The sequence below is a fragment of the Anguilla anguilla genome, chromosome 3, assembly GCF_013347855.1.
Source record: "Anguilla anguilla isolate fAngAng1 chromosome 3, fAngAng1.pri, whole genome shotgun sequence".
In the NCBI taxonomy this organism is placed as follows: Eukaryota; Metazoa; Chordata; class Actinopteri; order Anguilliformes; family Anguillidae; genus Anguilla; species Anguilla anguilla.
This window is the reverse complement of record NC_049203.1, coordinates 29730050-29746381: the sequence shown is the minus strand read 5'-3', so window position 1 is coordinate 29746381 and position 16332 is coordinate 29730050. Positions and strand designations below refer to the sequence as shown.

Sequence of the window (16332 nt, the reverse complement as noted above, 5' to 3'; positions counted from 1 at the left end):
GTGACCTTCTTGAAAAAAGATTACAACCAAAAAGCTGGCAGAGGAATTAGAAGAGATTAAAAAATCCCTCAATTTTATGTCTGAGGAGATCAGCAAAATTGTAAAACGGCACGTTAACCTCATGGGTTTAATGGAGGAGGTCCGTGAGCTGAGGGCTACAATCAACCAAAGGGACCAGAGGATCGAACTGCTGGAACAAAGGATTGACGACTTAGAGCAGTACTCCAATTATCATCACTGGGCTGGATACCAAACATCGCAGCTATGCCAGGGCTGCAGTCGGTGACCGACAAGGTGAGGACGCACCTTAGTTGAGAACATATGTAATAAGAAAAAACGTGAGGAGCTAAATCTAAAGTTTTCTAAATTTGACTGAACATAAATTATTTAGTTTTGAAAAGAACATTGATCCTGAGGCAAATTTTTATAATGATTACAAATCAAATTCTGAATATTATTCTGAGAATCTGTTTAATAATCTTAATTTGGAGGGTTTTTCAATTATACATTTTAATAGCAGAAGACCCTATACAAATTTTGTTCAAATCAAAGATTTGAAATCATTAAAACATACATTTCAAGTCAGTGCTATAAGTGAGACTTGGTTAAAAAATGAAAAGGGTGCTGATTTTGTGTTAGATGGGTATGACAATTTTAATGTAAACTGGTTAAATAAAAGGGGTGATGGCGTTGCATTTCAATGTAAGGTAATTGATAGTACAATTGTTAATGATATCATGGAGAGTTTGACAATTGAAATTCATTCTACTAAATTTAAGAGTATACTTTTGAGTTGCATATATAGAACGCCTGGTTCTTGCATTGATCAATTTATGAATACCGTAGTTGATACTTTAGGGAAAGTATGTCATAAGAAATCACTTTTTGTTTGTGGTGACTTTAATATAGACTTTTTAAAATGAAATGAACATAAACTAACAACAGACTTTTGTAATGTAATGTTTAGTTTTGGTCTCTGGCCCCTTATTGACAAACCTAATAGGATAACTAAAGAAAGTGCCACACTTATTGCGTGATTTTTACTAATGTTCATGACCAAGCAACAAGTGGTTTGTTTTTAAGTGATGTCAGTGATCATCTTCCTATTTTTGTGATTTCACATAATTTAAAGGTTAAATGTTCAGTTGGTGTAAGTGAGCCTTCCTGTAAATTAATAAGAATAAGGACACCAGAAAGAATTGAAAGACCTTAAAGATGGACCTTATAAATTATAACTGGGATAAGGTGTATGTTGATGATCCTAATCAGGCCTATGATACATTTTTGTTCACATTCATAGAGTTATACAACAAACATTTTCCTAATAGAAAGTGCTGGTTGAAGGATAAATATAAAGGAAAGCCATGGACGACAAAAAGTCTGCAAAAGGCATGCAAAAAGAAAAATTTACTTTATGAGAAATATGTACAATTGAGAACCAGTGAAAGTGAAGAAAAATATAAGTTGTATAAGAATAAATTGATCTCCATTATGAGGTTACAGAAGAAGGAATACTACAATAAAATATTAGAGGACAGTAAAAACAACATTCAAAGGACTTGGAAAGTAATCAATCATATTATTCGGAATAGATGTTATAAATCTGAATTTCCAAGTTATTTTTTTAAATAGCTCTGATGCTACAGCGGACAATATAAAAAGCATCGTTGATGATTTAAATGACTATTTTGTGGGTGTTGTCACTACTTTGGCCAGCAAAATTGCTGTGCCTGATGATAAAAAATATTTGTTTGATAATCTGATTAATGGTTATATCAGTTCTATGTTCCTTTATGGGGGTAAATGAAACTGATATAATTGAAATTGTAAGAAAATTAAAAAACAAAACATCAACTTATATAAATTCCATTGACATGTTAATTATTAAATAAGTAATTGATTTTATTGTAAGACCTCTGACCTATATATGTATTCTGTATTTTCAAAGAGGTGTTTTTCCTAATAATATGAAATCAGAAAAGGTAATACCAATATTTAAAAATGGAGATAAGCATTACATGGATAATTATAGACAGGTGTCCTTTCTTTCTCAATTTTCAAAAATATTAGAGAAATTATTTGTGAAACAATTGGATCTCTACATTGGTAAATATGAATTATTGAGTGAACACCAGTATGGATTTAGGGAAAATAGAACTACTAAATGTGCAGTAATGTAAGTAAACTTTATTTATATATAGTGCTTTTCAAGGACAAGGGCTACAAAGTGCTTCACAAGGTGCAAGTAAAAGCAGCAAATGTATACACACACAAACACACATCTGTAAAAACAACAATATAAAACAAAATGGAGATGGTAGAAGAAATAACAAAGGCAGTTGAAAATGATGAGTGTTCTATTGGTATTTATATTGACCTACAGAAGGCTTTTGATACTATAGATCACAGCCAATTATTGAGAAAATTGGAGAAGTATGGGATAAGAGGTATAGCTTACTCTTGGCTGGAAAGCTACTTGGAAAATAGACAGCAATGTGTGCAAATTAATGACACTTTTTTACTTCATATTAATGATATTTGCAATGTTACTGAAATGTTAAAATTTTGACGATACAAATTTATTTTGCTCTGGGAAAAATTTAAAGGAACTTTTGTATGCTATTGAAAGGGAGCTGGAAATTCTCAAAAGTTGGTTTGATGTTAATAAATTGTCTCTCAATAAAATTGTCTCTCAATAAATTGTCTCTCAAAAACCATAAAATTACGACTTTATTCACGTAATGTTATGATTTTTTCTCGTAAAATTATGACTTTATTCTCGTAATATTACGACTTTTTCTTGAAATATTATGATTTTATATTATTCTCATTAAATTACGACTTTATTCTTGTAATATTACGACCTTATTCTCAAAATCTCTGATTTTTTCCCTCTCAATGTGGCCCTAATACTCGTAGGGGTGCGGGTCTCTAAATTGCAGAAAATAATTCATTCGGGTAGGTGGCGGGTGGATGATGCGATTCGGATGACGTCACAGCCGATCCGCGCATCACTAGTGTGTATGTGTGAAACCACGCCCTGTACTCCTCTGGGAGCAGCGCACACTTTTGTTTGAGTTATTTGAGTTTGATTTATTTATTTATTTAAGTTTGTCAAGCACTTTAAACATCAGCACTTTTTAAGTTTATTTTTTAAACAATTGAGGTTATTGCGATTTATTGTTTGTGCTGTGATTTAAATAAAGAAAAAACATGTATCTGCACCTTTATTCCTGTTTACAATCATTTACATAATGTGTTAAGAAATTACCAATGTGTATGGGAACTGACAAAAAAGGTAACGCTTAAAATGTATTATTGCGCGGTGAAACATTTTGGATGCACCTAAATTATGTGCTGGTGCAACTAAATGAAAAAGTTAGTCTGGAGCCCTGTCTAATGGAGAAGTGCCCCTCCAGTGGACAAAATGTGATGCAGTGCAGTAAAGGGTGTCCCTACATGCGTGAGAATGTGGGGAAGTTTCCTAATGGATGCCCCTCCAGTGGAGAAAATGTGATGTGGTGCCATATAGGTGCCCTTACAATTGGATAAACTTGAGGTTCCCTACAGGTGCCTTTCTGATGATAAAAACTGCCCTTCCAAGTGAGAAAACACGATGCATCGTAGCTTTTTGCGCGCTGGTGGGGTCCCATGTCATGCAGTAGGTGCCCTTTTTATTTTTTCGCCCCTGCCCTTCAAACAGCCTGAGTCCGCCACTGGTGTGTGATGACTGAATAAAAAATACTACTACTACTATTACTACTACCAAAAGAGCTGATACTCTTAGCTGTTTAAGTCATAATGATTCAAAGAGATGGCTCCAAAAAAGGCCCTGAGATAGGAAGTAAGGTGTTCTGCTGAGCTGGGATTGATGCAGGCTCTTCCCATTCTCTCCCACTTCTCTCCCACTCACCTGATTCTCCATCTTGGCCTTTTCAAGGTCATCTTTGAGGTCACTGGTCTCTTCCAACATGGCCTCTTTCTCACTGATGACTGCAGCCAGATTCTCCTCCATTTTGGAGAATTTTCTTCGAACATATTCCAGCTCCCGGTCACCTCTGTTCACAGCCTGCTGCTGATTGCTGGAGAAAACAAATTACTGAATGCACAGAGCAACGCACCTCTTTAGTGTTACTGCTATTAGAATATAAGCACAGTGCACAAATTACACTGCTGAGCGCACAAAAAACTGTTGCACTTTCATAGAACACTGAGCAGTATGCAAATATCAGTGTCCCAGTATATGTACAGTGGTCCAAGACAGTGGGACCAAACAGTTAATGAAATTTTGCCTCCAATATGCTTTTTGCTTTAAAGTGACTGTAATGGGTCCTGATGTTCCTCTCCCCACAATCCACACAGTCTGCAAGTATGAGACGCACACGGTTTTATTGTGCCGGAATTTTGCCCTCTCTCATCATAAAATACACCCTAAAACAAGGTTATAACAAGAACTATTGTATGAAATAGTTATGTTTGTGTAGTCCCTATGCCAGTGCTTGCTATGATTTGTATTTTGTTTTTAAATCCTTTATTTAACCAGGGAAGATCCATTGAAAACATGTTTCTCTTTTTCAAGGATGCTCTAGGGGAAAGGCCTGAGTGAGCAATTGCAAGTGGGTAGTCAGAGAGGGAGAACAGGGGCAAAGCCCCTGGAGCAGTCGGTTGGGCTAAGGGCCCAGCTCAAGGCCACAACTATTATGATAGTGCTGAAACCATAAATTCCTAAAAATATGAACAAATACACTTCTTAAGTTTAATCTGTGAATTTTAAAACCTTATCCTTTTTCATTTTTCCACTTCAATTAATTTTTCATTTCTCATCCATCACAATGTAACTTCAAGACATTGACAACTACTCTGCCTATTGGGATGGTGGTATGCCATCCCGCCAAGTTACACCTTGGTGGGGTGGCATGCCCCATACCTATACAGCACCGTGAGTTTGCCACTTTTCAGGGTTTCGTACAGCTATGAGTGTACTTTTAATAGTCTATATGTTTAAGTGTATGCCGTTTCACCCAATATCCTAGTACAGCGTTTCCCAACCTTTTTCCTTCCGCAGCACACTTTCCAAATTTACAGAATCTCATGACACACCACTCTCAAAAGCATAAAAAATAAACACCCTGCAGCCTCCCTCCACACACACATGCACGTAGGCCTAAATGTTCTTTTGGGGTTTTAATTAAGCGATATGCATTTTAATGACATTTATTTTGGCTTTAGTGAATGGGATTTGTTCATTTAAGTTTTTTTAAATTCATCTGAACATGAAAAATAAAAGGATTTTTCACACGGCACACCTGACAACACCTGACGGCACACCAGTTGGGAAACGCTGTCCTAGTAACCTAAAGCAGAAAAGCTGTACAGAAACCATTGATATTTTGGAGGAATGTAGCATCGTAAAATAAACTATTTCTCCGTGTTCATAACTCTTACTTCCTGTATGTAAACCGGATTGTTCGTATAGATTGGTTATTGATTATTTAGAGGTTAAAAAATGTAATTTAGCTCTCCTAGTGGCTGATCCTATTACTGTGTTGACTGCAATACCAAATGAACACAAATACTTTTCTGTTCTGGATATCTGCTGAGGATTTTATTCACTTCTTGTTCATTTTGATTTGCAGTTCTGACATGCATTTGTTTTGTTTTGTTCTGCTTTTTTGTTTTTTTCTTTTCAGAAATGGCGCTGGACTTTCACTCGTTTTGCCCAGGATTTTCATAATTCCCCAACATAGTTTAATTTAGCTTTAGCTAAAATACTTAAAGGATTGCCTAAGTTAAAGTCACACAATATAATATGTTGATGATTTATTGATCTCATCCTCAGATGAGAAGACACTCCGAGAGGACATGGAGGTGATGCTGCAGCATTTGTCAGACAGAGGATTGATGCAAATGAGAGTGATGTGTAACAGAACTTCTAACTTATCTACTTTTGAAATGTTGACAGGTTTACCAGAGAGGACACCTGGAGATCTCTGCCTGAAAGGTGGAGAATTTTATGTTATGGGTGACAGATTACTAATGTACTGCAAGAAGCTCTCTCATTCTCTTCCCAGATTCAACTGTGATGACGAACTCCAGCTGCAACGGGCCCCAACGTCAATATCTAAGATTAAGTTTATGTAAAACAAATTATTAATGGTTAGAAAAGGACCTTTCAAACCATTTTGATCCAGACCACATTTTGTCCTATTAGTGCTAACATCAGCAGTAAGACTGCAGGTTAACAGGAGCTAGATGAAGTTAGTTCCACCTGCACTGCCTGCACGAGCAGCGTCCGATCCTCTGCTTCCAGACGAACCTAAAAATTGACACTTTGTCTGGTAAGGGCAGTGGGGAGGAAATTTAGATGCCTTTAATTACATAAATATTATTTTGATTTAAAGGGGGCCTTTTCTGCAAATTTTTTATTTTCACTTTTGTTCTGGTTTTGCATGGTTATTGATTTAATTTTAATACTTTTACTATTTACAACTGCAGGCACAATTGGCCATTTGAGTGCTTACTGATGCCATTATACTCTTTTGGGAACATGGAGCGTTCACAGTATCTGGTTCTCAGCGGAGAAGCATAGGCCCCTCTCCAACTGAATTTTTTTTTACACACCACACAAATTGTGTGAGGTGCCTTGACTTTCTTTCTTTGCAAAAGGAGGGGAACCTGGATTTGTAAAGTTTGAAAGCCAAGAAAAGGAAATTGTTAGGAGGATTGGGAACTATCCTCTTGTCAGGAATGTTTAATCTAACACAAATTTACAAAACAATATTGTATCATATATATTATAGTTATTTACCAAGAAAAGGACAAGCCACTGTGGCCGAGTGGAGCGCTATGATTACGGATCATCGGTAATAGCAGGCCAGCTTCTGGCTCCAATAAAACATCCAAGCTCCATGGCACATTGTAGACAATGTTCTACCTGTATTGGGGCTCAATGTTGACTCTCATCACACACTAAGGGGTGTTGTTACTTTCCTTAAGTCTGCAGGCCTGGATGTGCTATGTGCTGTGTAACTGCTCTCATATTTCCCTGTGGAGACCATTATCAACATTGGTGTAAATGGCTTATAGAAACTTATTGCATTGTCAAAAAGTAGGCCTAAATGTGTTTTGTAATGTCGCTTATGTTTTACAAATTTACATTTTGGTTTTGAAGTGACCAACACTCCAAAATCTCTGGCTGGCTCAAATTATCACACACACTGGTGCGGGAAAGGTGAAGTGATTATTAGTGAAAATTATTGTTCTAGGATACCGGTCTGTTTTACCCCAAACCCTTGCTATTTGACGGGACAAGTTCTTTTACAGACCCTACATATTCCTAATTTTCACATAGAGCCACATAATTGGTCAGTGAGCATATATTATGAAATAGACAAATTGGAAAATCTAAGTGATAGCATTAGGGCCCACCATCACTTTTGTTAAGAAATTCCTAGTGTTAACGGTTAAAACTGCTGGGTTCGAAAAATCAAACATATTCCAAATATTCCTAATCTTTGCTGACACATAACATTACGTGTTTTTTCCCCACCCACGGGGTTAAATGTAACATTTCACACCTGATACTTTTGGTCAGATTGCTAGAGAATGGTATGTCCCAGAAATTTCATTATGCTGTGTAACCATAGCCAAGGGATTTAGGTTGTTTGTATTTAAAAAATGATTAATCAATTTTCAGAATTATGCCAAATATGAAAACCGCTATTTCCCAACTCTCCCCTATTTATCACATGGACATGGGGAATGTGCAGCAAATGGGGAATGTATCCAGGAAATGTCCCACAAGGTATTGGACGGTGTAGATGTGGGGAATGTGCAGGCAATGGGGAATGTACCGGGGAAAGGTTAGATAAGGTGTGGGAAAAAACGATGGGGTCTTATACCAGACACAGTCTATAACCTTGAACCAAGTTAAGAACAAAATGTTTTTAACTTTTCAAGTAAGGAGCTTATTCCTGCTCAAGTTTCTGTATTAAAAACTAAACCGAAAAGTCAGCGTCATCCCAATATTACAAAAGAAGAATGTGATGCTGTGTGATTTGCTGTCACGTATATCTATCGTGAATTGGCTGACAAAGAAGGGGAATTGTAGTAATTTATTGAACAGATTATGAAAAAGAATGTTAGTGACAACCAAATGATTTTACTTTTTATGAAAGACTTTCTAGCAATCCTACTGAGATGTTTAAAATTGCTATTCTAAAAGTTTTAGACAGATATTTTATGCAAGGAGGGAAAAAAGCATACTTCTTTAGCAATAAAATACCCTAAATACCCTATAAGATGTTATACCTTGCCTAAGATTCATATGAATTTGACAAATTCTCCTGAGCACCCTGTTATTGCAGGTATCGATGCGCTTACTTCCCCATTGTCTACCTTTGTTGAGATTTTTTATTAGACCACTAGCTGAAAAATTACCTTCCTTTGTAAAAGATACAAATGATATGGTTTCTCTTGTGCCTCACTTCCCAGTGAAATCCTTTTGGTCACTTCTGACATAGAGAGCTTGTACACAAATAGTCATGAAGGCTTCCAGATAATGAATTACTACTTTGACAGAGATTGTTCTTACTCACAGTTATTTAATGTTTCAATCAGTTTTCAATCAATTCGTTTTTTCTGAAAATTAAAGGTATGGCTATGGGTTCACCTATGGCACCCAGTTATGTGAATCTTAGCCTTGTGAGCCAGTCTCTTTTTTCACTTCGTTCAACAGAGCCTGGCCGATGCCTTGACGTTCCAGGCATAAACGAAGGAGGCAACCTTCCCGGGATAGTTGTATTTTCCCAACCAATCAGAGTGCAGAGGGACGGCGCTCCAAATGTGGTGACGATTTTGGCCAGACGTAGTCTGAAACGTGCACCGGAAAAACATTACCGGAGGCAAACTTTTCCACAGACCTGCATCAGTTCGCCACTATTTGGGGAAAATGGCTAACGTTAACCTCAGAGCACCGACCACACCATCAAAGTTTATCACCGAGATATGCAGAGTAATTATAAGAAATCCAAATATACGTGCTGAAGGTCCTTCAACAAAGTCACGCCATGTATTTGGCAAGTCTGTGATATAACAGAAGCACACAGCCTTGTGGTACGCCCATGTTGAGGATCAGCGAGGAGGAGGTGTGGCTGCTGATTTTCACCACCTGGGGCCTGCCCGTCAGGAAGTCAAATATCCAGCTGCAGATGGAGACCTCCAGTCCAAGATCAAATTCTCATTCTCCGTCCTACTCTGATTTAGAGGGCGAATGTACCATCTCCTTCGCCTTTTTTTATTCTTTTGCATAGCTAGATAAACTAAAGCCACTTTAAACACTTTAAACTTTTTGTTTTGTGTTGTGATCTCGCATAGCCCTTCTATTTGTAGATCCATGGCGTAGCCTGCGAGATGGAGGTCTGGGCGAGATTCCAGCCCCGGTTATTAGCTGCCTCGTAATTAATTCGTAATTATTCACGCCCCAGCAGCATGGAGTGACTTTTAAGCTGGCAGTATACTTAGTAAGAAGAAAGAACTTCAGGATTGAGAACCACAGGCGAACCTGTCCACGAACACTGTTGTCAGTATACTCAGTGAGAACACCGCACCGTTTAAAGTCACTCCACGCCGCTGGGGCATGAATAATTACGAATATGGATGTATAAAGAGAAGGGCTACGTGAGATCACAACACAAAACAAAAAGTTTGAAGTGGCTTTAGTTTATCTAGCTATGCAAAAGATGAAAAAAAGGCGAAGGAGATGGTACATTCGCCCTCTAAATCAGAGTAGGATGGAGAATGGAGAGTTTTGTCTATACATTCGGCAAATGCGGAGTTTAGACGAGGGGGTCCACTTTCTCTTATTTCCAAATGTGTGCTAGGCGTTTTGATGACTTGCTGAAATAAGTAACACCATTCATCAAACATGCGGGACTCACAGAATTCCCATCTCTACAGAAGAGAGACTGGCGTTGATTCTCCGTACATTAGCATGTGAAGTCTGCCCTCTGAACTCTCAACAGTGACGTAACCAACCATGTGATATTTGGACCAATAGCTGAGAGGGGGAGGTTGGAGAACAAGAAAGACATTTTCGAAAAGTTCTCCCTGGAGGCCGTCGCACACTGCACCGTGAGAACACACAACACCGCGTCTTTTTGTTCTTCAGTTGTTCTGATTGCGTCTTTTTGCTCAAAAGTTCTACTTCTTATGAAGTATGCTGCCTACTTCAGGGGTTATTTGATTGGGGCATTTAAGGCTTTAAATTAATAGAGGGGATCAACAAAGTGAACAAGAGATTCTTCCGGTTGAGTTCTGTTAGTAGAACGAGGGGACATAAATGGAAATTTAAAAAAAGGTAAATTCCGTACAGATATAAGAAATAATTTTTTCACGCAGACAGTAGTCAGTGTGTGGAATAGCCTGCCAGGTTACGCAGTAGAGGCGCAAACTCTGGGGATTTTCAAGACTAGGCTTGATACAATGTTAGATACTATCTAGTCTGTAGGTAATCAGAGCATTAATTTAGTTAGGAAAATAGCGAGCATTGTTGGGCTGACTGGCTTGTTCTCGTCATTATGTTATGTTAAGTCAGAGTTTTCACACCTGGTTGCCAAGGCTATGCAAGCCATGGCTGGAGGGCAGCCAGCAACCAAGACCAATAGGTAAAATGATTAACAAAATTAGAGATGGCATTGCTTTTATTTGCATCATAAACTTGTGCAGTATTTTCACATGGGTCTCTCCACATTTATGATGACATTACAATATGTATTGCGAAGATTCTGCTCTTTAAACGCTCATGAAACAGCACTGATTTTTGTCATTCATTTTCGAGCCTGAATTGTGCGTTGTGTTCAATACCGGTTTCAAAGGCTTACACTTAACAAGAGGTTTTCCTTTTTAAATTTATGCTTTCTCAAGTTAAATTCATTTTCACTAAATTTAGTCCTGTCTTAATTAATTATATTTGTAATAAGAAGAAAAAGCTATCGCGTGAGATACAATTCAGAGAAAGTTTGCTATTTTTTGCTAATTCCAATTATTGCCATCTTTGTTAAACAGTCGTCAGCAAGGTATGGATTAATTGAAATATCTTTAATTTTCAGAACCCAGCAGTTTTAACCATTAACACCCTCGTTTGATGTCCGGCACTTGAATAAATGGACTACCAAACACAAGTGCATCAACCGTTAAAACACCTCACTTACCCAACATGTAAAATATATTTATTTGATTTAATTTGGTAATTATTATAGAAGATATTTAATTATAAATTAAATCACCAAATTCGTTGATAGGCAGAGCAAACTGTCTGGATCAACCTTTATCAAAATGTATAACTCACAACTGATGCAAATTGAGAAATGTATTAAGTTACAACAAATATTCACGTTTAATCTAAAGACGAGGTTCAACTACCTTAAAACAATTAACAAAGGTTACAGACATGGACAGACACACAAGAAATTAATGAAAGCAGATACCAAAGCTTTTGTTCCAAGGCAATCCAAAATTCAGAATAGTCCAAAAGAATCAGAGATGAAAGGTAGAATGGCAGGCCTAGATATAGGACTCAGATGCCCACTTCAAACTGTTACAAAACTACCTCCTTCCAAGTTGCCCAAACTTAACTGACTTAACTCAAAGAAAGCCACATATTTTAACCAGTGAAAAAGAGGAGGGGGCAAGGGCAGGGGCATGGACACCCTCTCTGACACACACACACGCAGACACACAGATTCACACCTCAGATGGTAACCCCCCTGTTCCTGTACTGTCTTATCTCCAGGCTACGCTGGCTGAGCACTTTAGCCGCTTTTCCACCGCATGGTACCGGCTCAACTCGACTCGACTCTACTCGCTTTTGGTACCAGGTACTTCGTTTTCCACTGCAGATAGTACCCCCGACAATGTAACTGGTCGTCATAGCGACGTCGCATGAAACTGCCGTTTCTGACCAATCAGTGGTCTGCAGTGTTTTACGTCACCTTTTGGTATCACCTCGACAGAGGCGATACCAAAAAAAGTACCAGGTACCAGGTACTATCCACAACTTTGCCCAATGGAAAACCACAAAAGGCGAGTAGAGTCAAGTCGAGTTGAGCCAGTACCATGCGGTGGAAAAGCGACTTTTGAAGCATCCTCTGGCTGAGAATGGCCAAATAGTGAATTACATGTCTGACACAGTCATGTTGTAGTTATCTCTTTGTTATCATTTATTATTCATTATAGGCTACATATTGATCTAGACTATTGATTATTAATTGATTATTTGATTGTTATTCATGTAAAATAAACAGAAACAGGTTGCGGTATACTGTTTGCTTTAAATGTAGGCTAATACTTTTACCACTGCATAGGCTATGTTACACAATTTTATGCCAAGAAAAATGCTAGCACATTCACAAATAACTATATATTTAATTATATTTGTAATTCAGTTAATTAATTTCATGATTGATAATCAAGAAATGTAAATAGAAACAGGTGGACAGTTATCCACTCAAAGGTTATGGTTACTGGTGGCCTGATTCTACAGCCGATGGTACATCCATGGGAGAGATGACAGGTCTGTCTAGGAAGAACGCCTAGCTAGCTAGTTTTCTGTGTTTCTACTCACCACTGGTGTTTTGGTTATGCATTGTGAGCTCATTCATTGACTTCTGAGTATTACGTGGAAAGTCGTGTCACTACACGTCAGACAGAACCGTCGACTTAGGATATCCGAACAAATTCAAAACTGGTTTTAGATGTAGACCAGCTCACCAGACATTCAAGCTGAAAGTCTCAGGAATTTATTTCAGATTAGTGTGGGATTTCAAAATTAGTCAAGGATTTATCGGGGACTTCAAAATCGAGAGAAAAGTTGTATAGTGTACACTTGGCTTAAATACAATTTTAAAAAACATTTTTTAAATTTAAATAAAAATATTTAAATAAATAAAATGAAAATGGTGACATGTTGACTAAAAGGTCAGGAAACTAAAGCTGAAGAGAGATTGGCCCCTATCATATAGGAATTAAGGTGATAAACCTGCGCTGGGTGGGTATTCATGGGTATGTTACAAATTCACATTTTGAAAAATGATGATTTGGCTGAAGTAGGAATGTTGTAAGCTAGACCGGTGGTTCTCTACCCTCTCCTGGGGGCCTCTCTGGAGTAGTAGTGCAAAACTGCAGAATGTGACACTGAATAGAGTTTTCCAGGGATAAAGAGCGACCTAGGATGTTCTGAAGTTTGAGTAAAAAGCCCCCTCAATCAAAATTATAACTCAAGACAAGAACCTGTCCCAACTGTATAATTATCAAGTTTGCTTATTTGTTAGTTTGTTTGTTTATTTATTGTCTTCAGTCTACGTTTTGCTTTGTCTATTTGTTTGATAGGTTATGCTATTTTATTTTCTACCTTATCAATTGAGTTGTTGATTCATAAGTCATAATGTCTTGATTGTTTTTCATTATGTACTTGTATACATGTAAAGATTGTCCCATTTGTGTCTTATTGAAAAATAAAAACATAACACCTTTTTAGCAACTGAGAACATGCTGTGTCCAAAGTTTACTGTTAAAGTTATTCATAACAATTAGAATAAAAAGACAATTGATGGGGTCTTCTGGTTATGGTGTAGTACTGAAGGGTCACAGTTTTCCTGCTCAGTTGCTTCAAGAAAATGATTGCATAACCACCCAAATACTCTTAAGAAGTTTGACAAATTGAAGCTGGGGTAATTTAAGAGCTGAATATGCCGAAAATCCAAAGGAAAGATAAATTTGAAAAGATGGAAACGCAAACTAACAAGGAAAGCGTGTCAGACTCGGACTGCGAGGATGGAGGCGCCATATTGGACTCTAACGAAGGGGAAACTACAGAGAGTGAACAGCTGAACGGTGTCACCAGCGCCGACATTATGACAGCTATCAAATCCCTTAAACAGGACTTTCACACTGAAATTGGTGGCATGTTATCTCTGTGGTGTGGGGATGGCTGGTTTAAGCAGCCACACCTGCCCTGGGTCAAGCTAATTAGACCTGGCCAATTGGATAATTGGTTAAGAATTAGATAATTGGCCAGGCTAATTGGACCCAGGAACAGGAGTGGCTGCACCTGTGCGTAGTGAGGTAATCACTGCGCACAGGTTAAATCTAAAGGTGGGGACGGACTGTGGCACAGTGGGTAAGGAACTGCGCTTGTAACCGAAAGGTCGCAGGTTCGATTCCCGGGTAAGGACACTGCCGTTGTACCCTTGAGCAAGGTACTTAACCTGCATTGCTTCAGTATATATCCAGCTGTATAAATGGATACAACGTAAAGTGCTATGTAAAAAAAGTTATGTAAGTCGCACTGGATAAGAGCGTCTGCTAAATGCCTGTAATGTAATGTAATGTAAAATCTGCCATCCCCACTCACACAGGGAGCTCTCTGTCATGACAGGGTTTAAGATCTGCTCATTTGGCTGTACCACCTTGCCAAACCCTCGTAAAATAAATCTGGACTGTTGGAACATCACCTCCCTGTGTCTCTGTGCTGGAGGGCCCCAAGGAAAGCCACTTCGGTGGCCTGTGGCAGGCGTGTTTGCCACAATCTCTTTTATACTCTTTTATTCCTTTTACTTTTTATACCTCTTGTAATCTTGGCGCATTGAGAAAGAGGGTTCCTACCCTCAACTGTCACCGAGAATCTTAAATAAAGGTTGAATGACAGCGTCTGGCAGAGGCTGCGGGAGAAGGGGGTCGTCAAGCACCGGGTACTCTTCCCAGTTAGGCTACTCGTGATCCATGAAGAGCGCACCACGTCTTCGACACACCGGCAGAAGTCAAGTACATTGCTGAGTTGGGAGATGCGGCATAGTGGCAGGAGATGGAGACCAATGACCATTTCCTCTGGTTGCAGGAGAGAGATCTAACCACAGATTTTGGATCGTATTAATGGCCCACCCTTTGTGTTTTTTTTGGGTTGTTTTTTTTATTTTTTCTCTGAACTGCAAGGGGGAGACCGCTGTGTAAAGGTAACTGGTTAGTTCAATGTATATAAGCCATGAAGGTATCATAAATTTTAATTTGTTGATATTTTATGTTGCAAGATTTATATTTATATGATGGCTTGATATGCCAGTATTTCATTTACTATAAGCACTTCATGGGAGAACTGGAATACTTTCACTGAAAGAGGATAAGGAAAAGAGGGGAGGAGAAAGCATGTGGAAATAATCACCTAGATACTCATCTGTCCTCTCAAAACTATTAATATGAGACTAAAGATTATAATGGGCCATATTTGTGTTTGTTTTACTGGACTTTTTGGACAATTTAAAATCTGACTGGAAATTTAAAACTAGAGGCTAACCTGTGGTGGAGGCAAGTTATTTTTGATTGACTTTCTGTTTTGTTCAGGGGTGGATTGGAAACAGAAAATGTAGGTGACATGAGCAGAGAATACAAGGGAAATTCAAGAATAGATGGTTCCTCGCTATGGTGTGGACCCGTTGATAATAGCAAAAGGGAGTTATATTATAAGGGATAGGGGTAGTCCATGCATGTTCGAGCTGGACTTGTTTAGGGGTGGGTTTTTGAGTTCTAATGCATCTCCTCACAATGTTTGTTTTTATTTGAAGTTTAGTTTGTATGTGCCATCTTCTAATACACACTCCTTTAAAAAAGGGTATACCACAGATATGAGAGAAACAACATAAACAATGTCTAAAGTTAAGGTTGACTGCATTTTCCTGGAACTGTAGAGGCCTAAGTAAAATTGTAAAAGTAAAACAGGTAATGAGCAGGATAAAAGACTTAAAAGCCACGGTTGTATTTTTACAGGAAACACATTTGTTATCTGGAGATAATCTGAAGATGAAAAGGAGATGGCCTGGGCAAGTATTTTCAGCCTCACATTCATCGAATGCTAGAGGAGTAATGATATTGATTAATAAATCTGTCCCAGTGTAGATACAGGATGTGGTTGAGGACCCAGCTGGCAGATTTTTAATAGTGCACGGTTTCCTTTTATATGAAAAATTAAGTTTGATAAATGTATATGGACCCAATAGGGATGATCCTACTTTCTATAGTTATCTTTTTATGAAAACTTCAACACATCCAGGCAAATATATAATAGCTGGGCATTTCAACTGCACCCTTGATCCTGAGAGACAGATCTTCTGGTCTAGACAACACTCATGTACAAACTAGGAAAACAATAATTATTTCATTAAAGAATTGAACCTAGTAGATATATGGAGATATCTAAATCCCAAATCAAGAGAATTCTCTTATCATTCTGGCACATCTCAGACTTATTCTAGGATTGATTATTTTTTAATATCTGCCAAGCTT

The 16332-nt window shown here is 38.0% G+C and overlaps 1 protein-coding gene across 1 annotated transcript in view; it reads right to left on the bottom strand.

The window, feature by feature from the left end:
- The window catches only part of LOC118222976 (testis-specific gene 10 protein-like), a 149582-nt gene that overhangs the window by 36970 nt on the left and 96280 nt on the right, over positions 1 to 16332 (bottom strand). Inside the window, exon 19 of the mRNA XM_035408976.1 lies at positions 3914 to 4082. Coding sequence (XP_035264867.1) covers positions 3914 to 4082 — 169 coding nt within the window. The remainder of the gene's footprint in view (positions 1 to 3913; positions 4083 to 16332) is intronic.